The 18,854-nt window shown below is 35.8% G+C and overlaps 1 protein-coding gene across 4 annotated transcripts in view; it reads left to right on the forward strand.

Annotated features, from left to right (window-relative positions):
• Window positions 1-1,699: 1,699 nt before the first annotated feature.
• Window positions 1,700-18,854, forward strand: part of eya2 (EYA transcriptional coactivator and phosphatase 2) — a 33,092-nt gene continuing 15,937 nt past the window's right edge. For 2 of the 4 annotated variants that reach the window (XM_038305866.1, XM_038306047.1), the window contains exons 1-4: window positions 1,703-2,012; window positions 13,732-13,892; window positions 14,337-14,449; window positions 16,077-16,193. In XM_038305866.1, coding sequence (XP_038161794.1) covers window positions 14,347-14,449; window positions 16,077-16,193 — 220 coding nt within the window. In that variant the 5' untranslated portion in view covers window positions 1,703-2,012; window positions 13,732-13,892; window positions 14,337-14,346. Of the gene's footprint in view, window positions 2,013-13,731; window positions 13,893-14,336; window positions 14,450-16,076; window positions 16,194-18,854 lie in introns of all 4 variants that reach the window. The other 2 variants (XM_038305955.1, XM_038306111.1) reach the window with 2 other exon arrangements.

An 18,854-nucleotide genomic window follows, 5' to 3' on the forward strand; every position in this document is an offset into this window, starting at 1 on the left:
GTTTATAAGCTGGATTAGAAAAAGCAAATCAAAACTAAGGAAAATATTGAATTATTCATAATTCTTTGAAGTCATAAAACCCTGATACATGTAATTTTTCCTTCAATGTTAAAAGGCTAGTCATGTCAGTGCCATAACAGATGTGAAAAGCAGGAATCTTCACCCAGGTGCCCTCACATATCCCATGTCTGTTGCTGTGAGAATGACTTCAACCGACCTTCCTGTTATCCCTGCTCAAGAGGACCTGTTTCCTCCAAAGTCCCAGTTCTTTGTGGCCAAATGGGCATTCTCAAGTTACAGAAAATACACAGAGACAATAGTAAAAATTCTAGGAAAACATGATGCAGATATGAATACACACATATTCAGTGGATGACACACCTGCACCACCTTTCCTCCATTTTAAGGGAACTTTTGGAAATGGCGGTTACACTCTAACGGACATGAGGCAAATACTGATTTCCTGCTCAGCAGGTGTTGATAAGACCCACATCCATGCAGCCTGTTTTGCTAACCTTAAAGTATAATAATATATAAGGCTAAGTCAGCATAAACCTAGACTTACACTTAGATTCATTTGTCATTTTGTCTACACGAGTGTATACAAAAATAAATTTGTAGACAATTTTTAAAGTGCAGCCTTGAAAAACAGTAATAAAACATGAAAAAGAAAAATAGTAATATAAACAAATGACTGTATATTTACAGTTCTAAACATTCAAACTGAAACACAGGTTTTGAGTAAACAATTACTTATTTGTTTTTTATTGCTTTATTTTTTAAACCAACTTTCATACGTTCAAATTGAAGTCATTGATTTTTACCTAAAGGTCACAAACATCAATTAAAACAATTAAAAAAAGGATAGAATATGTATTGCAGCTCCAATATCCAAGGAAAATATTAGCTTATAATAGTGCTATAACAAGATAACAACAAGATTAATGACAACAATATGTGATTTAATATAAACAGCATTAGGGTCTAATTTAATAACATGTATGAGAATAATAGCATGTGGAGAAGTTACTTTCCAAGTAATTTATTTTTTTTGGCATTGTTTTAAAGTGCCATATATTCAGTCAACACTGTACATAAAAAAAAAAAAAAAAAAAAACTTTATTGAAGAAAATTATTGAATGGGGCCTGTTATGGATCTCAAAGGCTCTTGTTCAACATTCTAAAATAGGGTTAATAATTAAATGCGAAACTTTTACTGTTAAGGATCGTTTTCTTATCATGTTTACTTTTTTTCCTTATGCAAACGAGATTCTTGTTTAAACACAATTTCACACTTGTCAACGATTCTAGAGCATTTCTGTAGTAAATGGGCTGGATTTAGGAAGGGGAAGGCCAATACACCCACACTGAGAAACAACAAAGACAACTGAGTCCTGATAAACCTGTCAACACCTTAAAACCTTGAAGCACAGTGTGGGAACTGTTCATATCTGCAGCAAATACAGAGTATCCAGCATCAGTGAGTCTCTTTGAATAGTTGGAGGCTCACTGCGCAATCAGGCGAACAGAAGAAGCTCTTAACCAAACAGAGGATTTAAAGCTGAGATACGATGTAAATGGCCAAAAGCTAGATAAAAAGAGGGCACGCGCATTCTCAAATAAGCTGCGTGCTACGCGGCGCGCGCCCCCTGTTTAGAAGTAGGAGGAGGAGGCGGAGGAGGAGGAGAGGAGGAGGAACCGAAAATCTTCGCTCATTTACTTAACACTTCCCCACCGCCGGGAAAGCAAACACTCCTTCTGGGGCTGCAGAGGAGCAAGAAATACAATCGATGCCGACTGAGCGTCTGCAGAAAAACCGTAACCTGGAGCCTGCAATCCTAGAGCGTCTGTTGTGTTTTGTTTTTCATAATTTCTTTTCACACTGAGGAGCTCCGAGACAACAGGAGCGCTCAGTTCAGGACACTTCAGAGGGAAACTCCTCATGGCATGGTGCGCCAGCGGCTCTGATTGAATACCGGACTGTTCCTGCATTTGCTTAGTAGTAAATAATGGTGAGTTATTTTTCTGATACCTAGAGAAATATTTGTCTATTAATATAGTCATCGCGCTTACTTACTTGATTTCTTTTTTTTTTTTTTATATAGGTTTGAATTTAAAATTATTCCAATACGTTGCCAAATTTACCTCTGCATACTTCAAAATGTTGAGGTATAGCTTTTATATTTTATTATAAACGATAATCTTGATAAAAACTTGAAAACTCTGAAAAGACAAATAAAAAAATATATATATATATTTATGGCTTATGTATTTTATGAGTTTCACATTTTGTATTCGCTTGGAATTTAAGGAAAAAAATAGTTTTCTTAGATTTACTGTATGATATATTTAACTGTAATGTAAGTAACCCCATTTTGCATCTAAAAAAAAATCAGTTGAATTATTATGGGAATTTAATTCATAATTAATAATAATGATAATAGTTTGCTATTATTATTTTTGAAATTATGTGCGATGTTGCATAACAATTATGTTTATTCTTCAGTCAAAATTATTGAGAGTTCACTTAAAAAAAAGAAGGAAAGCTCCAAGGTTGCACTAGTAAAGTGCTTATTTGACCCTTGGAGTGCTGTTTAAAGATTCAGGGTAGAAGTACATGAAGGGCCTTCACTTTTAATTGAACTTTTTTGTTTTTCTTGGTTCTGGTTGAATCACTGTGAAACTTTCTGCTCGCTTTCTAACTACAGAAGATTACACCCAATTCCCTGACAGGCCTCCAGCAGGCATCATTAAAGGAAATTAGGGGAGCCACACTTTTTTTTCAAAGCTGGTATTCATATTTATTTTTTCTCTTTTCCAAGGCATGCTTCATGGCTTCAGACCAACAAAACTCCTCTGCTTAGCTGCTTTTTAAAATTCCCATTCTGTCATTTTCCTTAAACTGCAGAGTCAATGCTGCATATTAACGTTCAAATACAGAAATTAAATTCAATAAAATCCTGAATGCAATTGTTAATTTATGTGAGCTTAATTGCATATTTTTCCAAGATTGTTTAAGATCACCCTTTTATGTTATGTAAATATTAATAGTCACCAGGCCATTTGTTTATTTGCTAGGAAGTAAAGACTGGTTTGACACTCAGAATTTTCTGTCAATGTTTGATTTTCTTCACAGAATTTTTTTTTTTTTTTTTTTTTTTTGTCCGTTTCAATTTTCTGAACCAAACCTTTAGAGCAAAAAGAGAATATTAGTTAAGATAGCAACTATATCATGTTACTATTCTCAACGGGCTGTAAATCCTACAAAACCTCCTGTATTTTAAGCCCCACAAATAACATCCAGGGGTCTGCTGGAGGCTGCGGAGCGGTGTGCTCAGACCACATACCGAACGCGTGGGCTTGACTGTGTTTGATTTAACACTGTGGTTCCTCTCCTAATAACACCAGGCCCCATTTCTGGACTGCTTCTCGATGGCTGACCCGAGGCCCTCTTTAGTTGATCTCCCTTTTTCTACCCTCAACCTTCATGGTTCTTATTACCCGGTCTAATAAATTGTGAATAAGCAGCAGCCCAAAAAGTCCTGGGATATGGAGAATTCCCCATCCTGTATGCTGAAGGCACCTCCCCTCAACCCCCCTAAGAAAACACAAATTAATTCCAAACCTCTCTGTAGCCAAAGGTTTCTGGAATGATAAATATTTTCATAGGAAGTTCTGCTCTTCCTGACTTTATCTTGGTCGATTTTATTATATCCCTTCACAGCTGCTTTGGTCTTAATGTCTCCCAGCTCCTGTGCATCCCTCTTTTTTCCTCTCTCTTTTCATCCTTACCTTTCTCACTGGCTGGAAGTCTAACAGTTGTACCTGTATATATGCAAAGTTACAGAAAATTTTTCAGGCCAAAATTAATTGTAATAGATATTGTTTTTTTTTGCTATTCTGCTTTTTAAGTTGTTTTATTTCTGCTGTAACAGATACTCAGTTCAGTATTTTTGATTCTTTGACAATATATTTAATAACTGACTAGAGTATAGAGACTGTAATACATTAATTTAGCTGACAGAGCGACCCAATTAGCACAGTAATTATATCAAAATTGCAAAAAAACAATTTGTATTTAAGATAAAAAAGCAGACCTTTTCCTCTGTCAATATGCTCTATCCTGATCTCCTAATTTGAAAAGTTTTAGTTTCGTCTTGTTTAATTTCTTTAAAAAAATCTTCTTTAAGGAATCTTTGGCCATCCGATTAATTGAAAAAAATAATCAGCAAATTAATCGGTTTGCAAAATAATTGTTAGTTGCAGTCCTAGTTGAGTACATTTGTGTGAGTGTGCTGTATATGCTATTTATGGCTTTACAGAGGACACAGTTTTTTGATGATTTTTAAAAAACTTTTTACTCAATGAATGAAGTGAATAATGGGATATAGAGGGTGAAGATTGAATTACATTTAAGGGAAATGAAGTGAAATCATCCAGGAGAAACTGAGATCTTACATCTTAACCTCTTGCAAAAAACAGACTATAAACGCTTTAACAACTACATAAGAGCCCGTCTTTACTGCCAGCCAGTGGGAGCTGTCGTCTCAAGTTATCAAAGGATTCTGAAAACCTCAATATTATTTAAGATAGCTCATTACTAAGGAGAATTTTGTTACATATATATATTTATACACAAAAGAACTGTTTTCTATCCAAACGACGAGGAAATATTGTGTAGAATTAAAATATAAAACGCTTTTACAGAACGCCAGCTGATGTTTGACAACAGTTGAAAGATGGTTATGATTGATCAAATGAGCAAGTAACAGCTGAATTTCAACAAGTTTGTTCAGAATGAATTTAGACATGATCTTCAGGTGAAAAAGAATTCAGTTTTTTACTTTTCTTGATGATCTACCCCATCCAGTTTTGAATATATGAACTAACTGCCCTTTGTTGGTGTCGACTAGGAAGCCTTGATTTAAATAAAAAAGACTTGAAATGTTGCATGTTTCTCAGATATGTGCATTAACTGGCACAGTTTCATCACAAAGGGGGAGAGATCATACGACACTTGTCCAGTGTTTTTTTTTTCTCAGAGTTTCTACAAAGAAAGTAATTTCCCTAAAGTGTTTTTTTATGTCCATTTAGTCCCCAGAGCATTCTTGGTGTAACAAACTGTTCTCATTGCTTATCTCTGCTCTGTTTATTTCATTTTCAGTATGTTAAAGCCAAACACATCGCAAAGCTCAAATGACAATCTCTTTCTAAATATTTTAACTGATTAATCTTCTTTATTTAGTGAAAATATTCTTCTATCAGGTAATGTACTTTAAGTTCCTTCTGCTTAAAAAACAGTTCTTCAGTCATACTCTTCTTAATATTTGTTTTCTCTGTTCTCCTAATGCACAGTTATTCACTTATTGTACTTGTAAAGACATAATTGGACCTCACCGTGTCTGTAAGGCCTCTGAGCCTCACCTACCTGTGAGTTCCGTCTGACCAGCTGTTAGCAACTAGGGCGGCCCGTGCAAAAAAGCCTGATTGGGGGGCGAACCTTTTCATCCTCATGAGTAATAAACTACAGTCCAGTGTGTGTGTGTGTGCCTCTGTGTGTGAGAGCGAGTTCATTAGAGAAGGCAGGAGCAGTCAGGCGTGTGTCACTTCTTAATGTGCGAGCGCATGTTCATCCACCCTCCCATCTATGGACCAGATGTTTGTTACCTGGAAGCCAGACCACCATCTGACTGGGGTCAGCCTAGTCCTCCAACCCCACACCCTCTCCCCCTGGCTGGTGGGAGGTCTGCCAGCTGTCTCTCTCCCTGACCCCCTGTCCCGGGGCACTGATACTGAGAGAGAAAGGGTCTGAGCCATAGAGTCCACTAAAATTTCTCAATAATAAATTATGCATTTAAAAAATAATCTGTTTTTTTCTATAGTTTTTGGATATAAAAGGAAAAAAACGGTCAATAAAAACTGAGTCAGAATGTTTGGAAGAGGAGATGATGTCTTTTTGTAGGTAATTTAGCTGTGAGCAAAAAGTAGGTACTTAAGAAACAGACAAAGATTGCATAATAAGATTTTGGTTACTCTGAGACACAGAGAGGGGCCCCAGGACTGAAGCAGTCTTTTTGGAGGAGTTACCCAAGTGAAAAGAAGTCCATCAGGTCTGAGGGTAAAGTTACAGACTGCAGAAAGAGGAGACAACTGGCACACCGCGGTCAGAGATTAATTGGACATCGTTGTTGAAACCCTTTTTTTCTGGAATAGGGGATGAATAAGGATGACTCGATTTAGAGACTCAGGTGTGTGTATGTGCTGCTGTTTAGGCATGTAAAGGATGGTTTGAACTCGGGTTAATGCCAAGTTTGTGTATGCACTAGTAATGATTAGGTGTGGCGTTTCTGTCATGGTAAGGGCATAGAAATTGTTGTGAAAATTAACAGAATTCAGTGAAAAACACAAATAATAGGAAGATGACAATATGTGTGCATGCAGGTGGGATTTTTGACCTGTCCAGCTTCTTATATATTGTTTTTTAAACATTTAACAGATTTTAAAGGAAGTGCTGGAAATTTAAATAAAGACAAGGCTCAGCACAAAAGGCTTTAATCATTTAAGGATCACCTAACTATATAAAATCTAACCTCTGTCTGATAAAATTGGAAATAACAGTGATGCTTTGTATGGTGGAGTGGGGGTGGGGAAATACTTTAGAACTACCGTACCAGTTAAACTGGCTCCTTGTATAATGGACCCGTTTGTCACATATAGAAGCACTAATTTGACAGTTTACTGTTCTGAGAAGGCTGTTTAAAAATATTTCAATTGGAAATGAAAATTTCCTTTTTTTTTTTTTTTTTTTTTTGGTTTTGAATCAGGATTATTTTAACCAAAAAAAGGTTAAGTTTTGACAGATTAAGATGTGCCTAAAAAATGCCCTCATCTATACAGGAGCATGTTTTGTTGCAAAGTGGGGAAAATGTTCAGAAACTACAGACATGGCACTAAATGTCTTTTTAATTGAGGGCAGACAGAGCAACTTTGAATAAGAGTGTAAAACAGATTCATAGCATTAAAACGATGTGACAGCATTGTCCTCTGTCTGTTGCACCCCACCAATACAAAAGTGTACTACTCACATTTATGGTGTTTTGTACATTTACTTACAAACATTCCTTTTTTTGTTCTTTTTTGTTTTGGTTATTTAGATTTACATGTTATTTAGTAAGGCTTAAACATCAAAATTGACTTGCTTAGAAACTGGAAATGTTATATTTAATCACAAATTTGCAGCATGGTTCATTTATGCAATTTAAACAAGTTTATTATTTGGGCTATTCCTCTTTTTTAATCTATCAATCATATCATTTGCAATGTTGCAAACCCAAAGGACATCAATTTAGTTATATTGTAGATATAGTTTTCAGGTCCAGTTATTATTTGGGTGACATTGCAATAAACCCATATGAAAGGTTCAAGGCTACTAATGACTTGGGGAGCTTTTTTCATTGTTGTCTAGTTACCACCTCAAACTTCTGTTTATTTGATTATTTAGTTGACTGAGCAACTTTATTGTTCACACATCTTTTAACGGTAGTTGTTAAATGTTGCCACAGTTGTTTTTTTTTTATTTAGACATGGACTATTTTAACACAAGAATAGGATTGATCTATCCATGGTCCTATCATGATGTTGTCACCGTCGCATACAACTTTAGAAATAGTATGTTGAGAGAGAAGTTTTTTTTTTCTTTTTGTTTTTTCTTACACAACATTTGCATTTAGATCATAACATTTCTTTTGTTTTTATCAGACCAGAGCAAGTTCTTGCACTTTTTGCTAGTTCAGGCTGGTACCAGGCTTTAGATGAGACTTCCTATAGTTTTCTTTTAAAAATGGCCCTCTTTTTGAAATGCTTCCAAGAGGACCAGATTAGTGGACTGCATGAGTAGCTATTGTCCTATCAAAAGTTTTTTTTTTTCTCCATTAGGGATGAACAAAATTAATCGGATTAATTGATTATTGAAATAATTATCAACTAATTCAATAATCGATTAACGGTTAACTGGAGTATAGAGACTCTAAGATATATCTTTATTTGATAGAGCACACCACCTTGAGCAGCAATTATACCAAAATTGTAGAAAAAAAATCTAAAAATTTAGCATTTAAGATAAAACTAAAAAATTTTCTGTCAATATGCTCTATCCATTACTCCTCAAGTTGAAAGCTTTTAGTTTCACCTGGTTTAATTTTGTTAACAGCCTTCTTTAAGGAATGTTTTGCTATCCGACTATTAATCGATATTTGAAAAAGTAATTGACAGATTGATCGATCAGCAAAGTAATCTTTACCCTATTCTCCACCTGATCTTTGTAGATCCTTGAGCTTTCCTAAAATGCTCAGAGCTTATAAGGTTTGTTCTAATAATCATATTTTTCTCTACAAATTTATCCTGGGTGTTTTGGGTGTTTGTTTACAAAGATATTCTCTAAGAAATCTCTGATGCTTTTACAGAACAACTTGATTAATACTAAGATCAGATTGCACACAGGCAGTGAATGGATCAGTGAAGGCCCCTGAAGGCAACAAGTTTACAGGCTTTCTGTTGGGAAATAGAATTGAAAGTGGATTAATTGCCTACGTGCGCCATACTATTCACATTTTCATTTGTGAAATATTGAGAAAACAATTCATTCTTTTCCTTCTTCATCTCAGAGGTCGGTCTATCATGTCAAATTGTATAGATATACTTGAGTTTGTGGTTTTGTGGACAAAATGTGTGGGGGGGCAATCATAATGGTGTGAGAAGCTGAACTGATTGGTTCTCACATAACATGTGGTTTAGCTCCTAAAACACAAATTGAACTTCAAACCAGAGGGCTATTATGTATATTTATATTAAATGACCCCTTTTTAAAGAAGGTTTGTGTAATTGTAAGCTGTTTTTCTGTCCTTTCCTTTGCTATTTAGATATATTAAAAAACGGTGAATCTCCACTATTCCGTTCAACATATTAAACCCTTTTACACCTTCCTTCTAGGAAGTGTTTTTTCAGTAATCAAACGCTATGAAATTCAGAATATTCTTTCTTTTGTCTATCTCTTCCCTCACTTCATGTTTATCGAACTAGCCTTACTGTGTATCAGCTGTTTGTCAGTAATGTTTAATGATAGTAGTTCTTGGCAGATGGCACCATTTTCTGTGCACAAAAAAACCTTGAATGTGTCCCATGGACCCAGATAGTGCCCCCCTTGTTCCACAGCTTTTATCAGGAACTAAAGAGACATCTCTGTGCAACAGTGATTCAGCCACGACCCCCCCCCCCCCCCCCCCCCCCCCCCCCCCCCCTCCAGCTCCCCCAGGCAATTATACTGACCATCTTAATTAGGGGCTCCAGGTGGGGTCCCATATGGTATGATTATAGACCAGCAAGTCACCTTTTCAAGATGTAGATTGACTGTTCCTGTAAAGGTCAAGCTATCAGACTCTCACTACAATGGGTAATATGACTCTTTAGTCACATTAACACAGATTGTAACCCATTTTAAATATTAAATTGCAATTGCATGCTTATTTAGATGAACATGAACAATACCATATAACTTTAGCCATCTAAATAACTGAAAATGAATGAAGGCTTATTGTTTCCCTTGTAACCACAAGTTAAGTTATGACGCAACCAGATTCTTGTTTTGTTGGTATGAATAAATACATAAAAGAGTATAAGTATGTATAAGAAGGGCCCATCTATCAGTTGTTGACCTTTTAGTGACAAATCCACATTTGCCAGCTTTAAGAAACTAAAGCTCAAAATAATTTTTACCTCCGGCAGATTTTACAAAGATGTTTCTTCTGATCTGAAGTAGCGATGGGATACTTTGTTACTGTTTATTGTTACAGCGACATGTTTTAATGTCACAGAACTTTTGATTTATTAATACAGTGATTCAATTTACATAAGGATATTTGGACTGGTAGTTAAATGAGTGATAATAAACACTAGTATCTTACAAAAGGACACATAATACATACATAATGCTACTGGTGTCCTGAACTACAGCATCTTATATATTATTTATTATATTGTTCATATTATGATTATTTATTTTATTATGTGCTAATTGTTCCTTTTTTATTCTCTCTTTGTTGTTTACATTTTTATTAGAGCAACATTTCTATTTGTGATTCTTCAACTGCTGTGATGTCCCAACCATAAAAAGTACTGGCCAAAAAATGGATATGGATTTTATAAAAAAAAATAGTTTTGGTCAAATAAAAACAAATAGATCAATTTAAATCCAATAAATGTAGGAATTATTTTTTGGATGAAATGTAAAACTTAATCAGTTTGATTTAAACAATTCAACCATTCCAGCAGTTGCTATGTGTAGTCACCAGGTCTTGCCTAAACTGGTGATACAGGCATAACATCTGTGGTGTTGAGTCATAATATTGAGGACAGTAATTTAAAACTTGAGATTGCTGTAATTGTTGGTATTAATGTTCCTTCTTGACACGAATATCTACAAACTGCTGAAGGAAATACTTTAGAAGTGTATGCATTTTATTAACAGAGTTTATTTCATATGTGCCTTTTTATTTACTCATGCTAATGTGATATATATTATAATAATCTCACATTGGAGATATTTACTTATGTATTTAACCCATCCCCTTTGGGAGCAGTGGACTACCATCATGGGGTGCCCTGGAAGCACTGTGGGGTCAAGGGTCTTGCTCAGAGACCCAGAGTGCCAGTCTTTTGGAGTGGGGTTCGAACTCCGAACCTCAGGATTCCAACCTCTATGCCCTAATCACTAGGTCGGCACTCCCCACTAATAAGCCTTAGATAGATAGATAGATAGACAGACAGACAGACAGACAGACAGACAGACAGATAGTTTAGTCACTAAATATACTTGGTTAAGTTGATGAACATAACCTGAGAAATTAAGAAATTGAATAAGTTCTTTTTTTTCCCCGTATGAGTTAAGCTTTGCCTTTTTCTTTTGGTTTTGTGATTATATACTGTTAATCCTCATCATAACATATATCCCCACCTGGGGATCATTCAGGATTATGCAGTTATCTTTTTAAAGTTGAATTGTTAGTTATTAGATATTTCTTTTATTAAGTCAATCTTTATTTGCACTTAATGCACAACACACAACATAAAAGGTAGAATTCGATATCCGTGAAAAAGCCAGCAGTCTAGCAGATCCCTGGAACCCAGGTAAAGCTGGTGGAACTGGCCTTGTTGCCCCCTGTGGCCCCCTGTGGCCCCGCTGAGTTTGCTTTAGCTTCAGTTTCAGATCTCAGCTCTCCACTGTTCTGCTGAGCTCCCCTTGTCTCCCCTTCAGTATCCCGTAGTTCCCATGGCCCTGGAAGCCCTGCTCTTGAGCCCCACCCTGAACAAGGAAGCCCAACTGCTAACACACGCAGCTTTTAAAGATGTGCATGTGTGTCCTTATTCAAATTAAAAGAAAAATGAATGATCACAGACACTTTTCTGATTCCTAAAAAAAAAAAAAAAAAAAGTTAAGAATTACTCCTGTGTCGTGTTTAAATTACTAGAATAACACAAACTTAGTTTTCAACATAAAACTTTACTCTCCTAAAATGAAAATAAATAAAAAAAATAATGTTTATTTGTATATTTTAAAAATCCTTAAATTTTTTGTCACTTTCTGAGTTTTTTTGTCTCTGCTGCTTCAAAACATTTTGTCTCAACATTTCCTGACTTAGGTGACAGTGGCCTCGGATGCAGGAGCTTGTCCTGCAACTCGAGGGTTGTCGGTTTCAGCTCCTGCTCCGGCTTTCGGTGTTGTTCTGTCCTTGGGCATGACACTTCAGCTGTATTGCCTACTGATGATCGTCAAAGGCGGTGCCTGTGTACAGCACTTCTTTCAGTGAGCTTCAGGGCAGCTGTGGCTTGCCATTGCGTGCATGAATGACGTGTAAAACACTATGGTCAAGTGTCCTGACTTGAAAGAAGTGCTATAGAAGCACAGGCCATTTATCATTTGTTTCCCTATTCTGGTTTTCAACAATGTTGGAAGGTGGTTGCAAAAAGTAGAGGAGATGCTGAATGCAATAACCAGAAAAATCAAAATTCCTAAATGTATGTTGAGCATAGAAGGTAAAGTGGAGGGTTTTCGCAAATTTTTTAAAAGACCCGCCATCTCCACTTCAAAAAACGAATGCACATGCACAACCCTATACCCACTCTTGAGAGGGAAGGCCAATTAAAAGCATTTGCGAGTATGCATCCTCGTGCACGCTCTGTTTAAAATTTGCTGTTTGCATCACTCATACTAGCTTACTTTCCAAAAGAAGATATGCAATATTTCCACTATGTCAGACTCACAGCTGGTAGGTAAAAATGAGTGCTAAGTAATGCTAAGTAACTTTATTAAGTTATGACTGCCAGGACATTTCTTTCTAACTGGAAGAGGACATTTTGACAAACCAATGATTACTTTGGCACAAAGAATGTTTAACCCATTACTAGAAGGTAATTTGTATGCCATGTTGTATAGTTGGTTTGAAGCAGGGACTTCTGTTTTCTCACCCTGTTATTTCACTGCATTTCCAAACTCATTTTACTGTGGAGAGCAACACTGCATTTCCAGCATTTCCCATTTTTATCAAAGCTCCGACATGCTCCACAACAACCGAGAAATTTCTTCTTGCTCTGGTGGGAAGAACAGAAGCTCAGCCACCAAACTCAGATAGGCCCTACAACTGTAGCTTGAGTCACATGAGCAAAAGGGGAACACAACACCAGCATAAAGGCAGAGGAGGTATTTTTTGGGTTAATGAAGAGGACCAGAGCAAAATGCTTTAAATTAGAAGGTTTATCATTCAAATGTTGATATGTTCTGAACCCCTCTGCCAACTGATCCTCAAATATAAATTACATAAAGGAACACTGTATGAATTTCTGCAGCTGAAATGAAGAGGTTTGTAAAGGGTTTGGGCTTTTTGAGTGTTCTTTGTGACTATTGACTTCTGAGACTCTCGATGATGTTAACGGATAACAAACAGGGAAATCAAACTTTCCGGACTTTGCTTTGCTTGCTTTATTAATTCAAACATCAGTCAGTTTGATGATTCTGGAAAAACAAGTCATTTTTATGCAGGTAAATCCAAAGTAACTGCTAAGGTCAGTCTTGGTGACCAAAGGGTAGCTATAAGAATGTATACTTTGTTATCTTAACATAATTCTTTAGACCTTTTGCACCACATATCAAACTTATTGTATGTGTGTAATTTTCTTTAAATCCAGGTTTAGCATAATTCATAGATAACTCTCAAATATCTTTTGATTTGGAAAATCAGTAATAAAACAGTTTTAAAAAAGTGTGTTTTGTCCATTATATATATATAGAAACGTGGCTGAATCAGAGTCCCTTCAGTAACTTAAATCTACAAGGAAAATAGCGGAAAACTACAACAAATCTCCCATCAGATCTTTTTCTGTTTAACAAAAGCTCTACTGTTCATACTGGCTATCAGTATACTATTGTTCCTATTGTTTGAGTTCCTTCTGTTGCTAGATAGGCTGAATACATATTTCTAAGAAGCTGAGAGTACAGGTGCCAGACAGGACAGTGAGTCAACATTTTACTTGAAACAAAACGTAGAATTTGTCTGTTGCATTAATCTGCCAAAACATTTTACATTAAAGGGATGTTTAAAGTTGGGCTGAGTTTCCCTCCATACACATACAGTGTTTACCTCTTAGGGCCTAGATTTTTTATTTTTTTTTCTCCTGCTTTAGGTGCCTCAAAACTTATGAAACAGGACGGAAAGCCGGTTTGGCTCAGCGAACTTCATACCTGTGATACCCCGATTGTTTCCACAGGGGAGTTGATGACTTCAGAGGAACCTTGAGTTAAGGTTAACGGGATAAAGAAGATACAGCTCTGTCAATAGGAGCAGGTAAGGGAATAAACAAAAAAACAAATACAAAGCAGACATTCTGTAGTGCTGTCAAACCAGATTAGTGACCTTTTATGAAGCCACATTGGAAAAAATGATTTAAAATAAACTTATTGAAGACAATGCTTCTTTCAATGATGAGGAAGTTTATCAAGCCTGCCTAAAATTTTAACATTTTCTTGACAAAAAAGCAGTTTGTATGTTTATTTGTAATTTCTGTGCTTACTTTATACTTAATGCTCTTCTTACTGACTGCTTTAATCCAGAGCTTTGTTTATTTCTATTACTAAGTCACAGACTTAGAAGGGAAACTGAATTATAATCTTTCATGCAATACATTTATGTCATGTTGCTTTTAAATAGAGAAATTAAATAAAAAGAAATCGAGTTTTCTCCCTCTCTTTGTTGTGCTATAATAATCTAATTTTATGTCCTTTTCTATAGGAACTAAGAAATGGCTGCATATGGACAGACTCAGTACAGCCCTGCTCTTCAACCCGCAGGACCTTACACAACGTACACACACCACACACAAGGCTACAGTATGCCCTCGTACAGTAAGTACAAACAAATCCGATGTTGTGTTTAAAAAAAATTGGGTTTTATTTTGAAAAATTTTCCCTAAGATTCCAGATGTTGGGGCAATAATTGACATCTGTGTTAATGTAACTTCTTTTGTTATTGACAACAAGACATACAAACAATCCACAGCTTTGTGCAGCATGCTGTGGAAGCAGTTTAAAAGAAATTTTGATAAATTATGGCACTCCATCACTGAATAAAAAGGGAAGCATGAGGAGGACATTTAGAGTAAAAAGGACCAGTTCTACTGAGCTGTTCTCCGAAAGTCTTCTGGATCCATGAGATATGTTTTTGGAAAATGAGTGACAGGCCTTTGTCCTTTTAGCTATCAGTGATTTTTACCTTCCAACCCATCCAATATATCCTGTTTTTGCCCTTTTGTTTTCTCTTTCCTGCTCGACCATAAACACTTAAACTTTACCATGCAAAGTACGGCCTGCAGTACTTTAAATGGACATCTGAGTTCATTTCTTACCTTTCAGATGAGAACGCTTATAAACTCTTAGAATATATATATATATATATATATATATATATATATATATATATATATATATATATATATATATATATATATATATATATATATATATATATATATATATATATATATTTTTTTTTTTTTTTTATTATTATTATTATATATTTTTTTATATATATATATATATATATATATAGTAGTTTTAAGTAGTTTTAAGAGGCCAGTCAGTCCTGGGCTGGTTAATACTGTCACAGCTTGTTGTTTTATTTATTTATTTATTTTTTTAACATATTTTAGCATTCAATAAATTTGATGAATTCCTTTATCCTACATATCTGACTGTAATCAGACATTATGTTAGCATTCTGGTAATTAAAGTCCTATGATACATGAGTCCTGTGATTCAGTTCACTTTATTTTATTTGATCGCAACACATTACAAAACATGTAATCTTAAGGCGGATTACAAAACAACCTGTTAAAATTTGCCAATCATATGGAAACATCTAATATAGGGAAATCTCTACCATAAGCAGGCTCTGTACACGGAACCAAATGCCTTTACAGACTAATAATATATAATTAAACTTTATATCGACTCTTTAAACTGTTATTGGTCTCTATTCAGCTCATCAAACAGAGAGTGTTTTGATATAATGGTATTGTGACCACTGAACTGTCAAAAATATAAACTTAAAAGAATAAAACTTGTGTTTATTTAAATGTAAAAAAGCCATCATATTACGTGTTTGGTTGCATTTGGTTGCTGGATAAGTTTACACACAGAAATTTTAAGGCTAAATATCTTTTGATTTTCTTATGCTCCTCATTCATTAAAATCATTCGTTTGCCTATTTTCTGATTCAAAGAAAAAAAAAAAGTAAATCAGATTTTTATGATTATATTACCAAGAACCATAGCTAATGTTTTTTTTCTAGATGTTTCACATACAGATAACTTATCATGTTATGAGCTTCCATCAACAATTAGGCCTACCTGATTCTTTCCTCATTGTGAAATGTTTGTTATTGGTACCTGGCTTTTAGTGTTATTTTAAATTCCTTGATACTAATTAGCTTTAAGATGAATATATAATACAAGTTTTATTGTTCTTATTTTAGACATAAAAACAGAGGATGGTCTGAGTCACTCTCCAGGACAGACCGGACTGCTGGGCTACTCAAACTTCAGCGGCACCCCTCCCAGTCAAAGCCTCTACAGCTACTCGCACACGCATGGTCAGTTTGAGACACTGCATGTTGAGGACACTGTGATGAACTCGTGGACTGACCCTTTCTAAATCATATCTGATTTGGCTACAGGGACAAAGCTGCTGTAGCCCTTCTTGTATCTTTTCTCCTCTCTTCTTCTTTCCTCGCCCCCACACCTGTTCTTGATTAGCTGCGGTCTGGGATTCTGGCGTCAAAAGTCTCCCCACCCCTCCTTTTTTCTAGGGGTCAGGCCCCCTTTCTCCACTCAGACCAACAACACAGCATGTTAGCGCTCGTTTCTGTTTTTTTCAAGAAAGGGGGAATAAAAAATGATGTGCACACAGAAGCAAAGAAGGAAAGCAGGGAGAAAAAAAACCCTATATTTATGAGTATAACAGACGCTGGGCAGACGTGCTTTCTGATTAAAGTACTTGGATAAAGATGTTTCAGTCCTGGGAGGGTGTGTAGCTGCTTGTCAGTGTACGTCTGTGATTGAGTGTGAGAGACAGTGCTATACACATTCCTCAGTCGCCCGGCGCCCAAAGCATGAGTTGCTCAGTGCGACTTTATGGCTTTGAAACCAGCATGAAATTGACCTTGTGTGTGACAGGGGAGAGGTTAAGGGGCATTATACAGAGGGGTGAGCTGGCTTAATGTTGAAATGGCTTCACAAGCTGTTCCCACTGTATGGATCAAACAAAAGGAAGAATCTTTTTTTTAAGAACCCATAAATAGATCATTTTTGACATGATTGACATGACAAATGTGAAATTTTAAAACATTGTTATTTAATTATTTTGCAGTGATAATAATTGCTTAATATGATAGATATGAAACTCGTACTCAGAGACCCAGATGACAGCAGTGGCTGTCTGCTGGGACTATGTTTCCAAATGATCAAAGGTTCCTTGGATTCAGAGCTGGGCCACTCTCTGAAAACGAGATGCTGCAACACACGCATTCAAGATGGTTCACTTTAACAATGGATTGGTTAGAAAAACAATTAATCTAGTAGGTTAAACCAATTTTGGTTAGATTAATCATTATATTTGACAGAAATCGACTGAGCCACTGGTTTGATTAACCAATTTAATTGGTAAACCACACAACGAATAAAAATGGTAACTGATGGTTTACTACTCTGACTGTTTGGCTGTGGTCAAGTGTATATATATATATATATATATATATATATATATATATATATATATATATATATACATGATGAGTGTATATCCTAGTGTTAAACCTTTTAGAATTAATTACAGTCCTGCTTAATTTAGAAACATATGTAAAAAGATTTTTTGTTATTTTCCAGCCATGGACATCGGGTCCCCTTACAAAAGGCAGGAGAGCAATTTTAGAGACAGTTTTACGTTATCATATGTCATATAACACTGGATAATGGTAAAATGCTCTGGTTTATGTATGAATGCAGCACAAGCAGGGAGAGACAGCAGAGATAGGAAAACAGGCCAGAATAAGGAGACAAAGATGCAACAAGAAGCTGGTAATAATTGGTAAAGACAAGACCTGCTGCCTCTGGCTTGTTTTTAGAAGCTTGACTAAAAAAGCCATTTGGATGCTCTAAATATACAGTACACTTCAAAATTACTTAAGCTTCAATGACTCTGCATTTTGATCAGTAACTGTGAATCAATTAGGTGCAATTCTTTCAAAGGCTGATGGACGTGCCTGGAACACTTCTTGAGGGTGTCGTCCGAGGGGAACATGTCTAGTCTACCTCAGTAGACTCCTCTCAATGTGGAGGAGATTTCATATAGGTGAGGGTAGGAACGTAAACCAACCAGCAACATCTCAGCTTTGCCTTTTCGCTCAGCTTTCTTTCTACCACAACAGACTGTGCAGTGTCTGTATTATAGCAGTGGCCGCACCGATCCGTCTATCAATCCCCTGCTCTATTCTCCCAACCATGAAAATTACTTTTATGTGCAATAAATATTAGCAAATTAGTGGCAGGAATAACTTCTTACTTTTTTGGGGTACCAAATCAGGTACCCCAAAATGAAATATTTAGTGGGCTAAGTCCCTGATGATGAGAGTGTCTAGCCCCACTCTTGGTGTGAATTAAAGGGACATTCAGCTAATGTCACAGTAAAAAGCGTGCTGTTATACTTTCTTGCACATTTAAGTCAATCAGTAACATTTTGATTAGAAGTAATTTATGAAGCTGCTTTTTTTTCTGATTTTCAGTCTTGAATGCCAGTTCTGTCAAGTTAAGTTGAAAACTATTTGCCATTTAATTTGAATGCCACATTTAATCATTTTAAGACGTACACTAACTCTTGTACAGCTATTTTTTTAATCCCTTTGAAGACAATCCATGATTTTCATATTGATATACTTTCTCTTTTAGGGAATATTCAGATGTGAGACATTACAGGGGAATGTAAATGTTTGTGTTAACAGGCTTTTGATGGAACCCTTTGACAAACGGCACGGCTTTGTTAGAGCACCACAGTTGGACCAAGAGAGACTTTTTAACATTGCAATTAGACTTTGAGTGACAGTGTTCCTAAACAAATTTGTTTGAATGTTCATATGTATAATTCATTAACTGTAAACTTCAAAGGGCAATAGATTTCCACAACATTCAAATAGTTGATGTATTTAGAGTGTTTTCATCATCCATTACACTGCACACAATGCATAGCTACAAAAAAGATA

The sequence above is a fragment of the Cyprinodon tularosa genome, unplaced genomic scaffold, assembly GCF_016077235.1.
Source record: "Cyprinodon tularosa strain WSP-4 unplaced genomic scaffold, ASM1607723v1 ctg10, whole genome shotgun sequence".
NCBI lineage: Eukaryota > Metazoa > Chordata > Actinopteri > Cyprinodontiformes > Cyprinodontidae > Cyprinodon > Cyprinodon tularosa.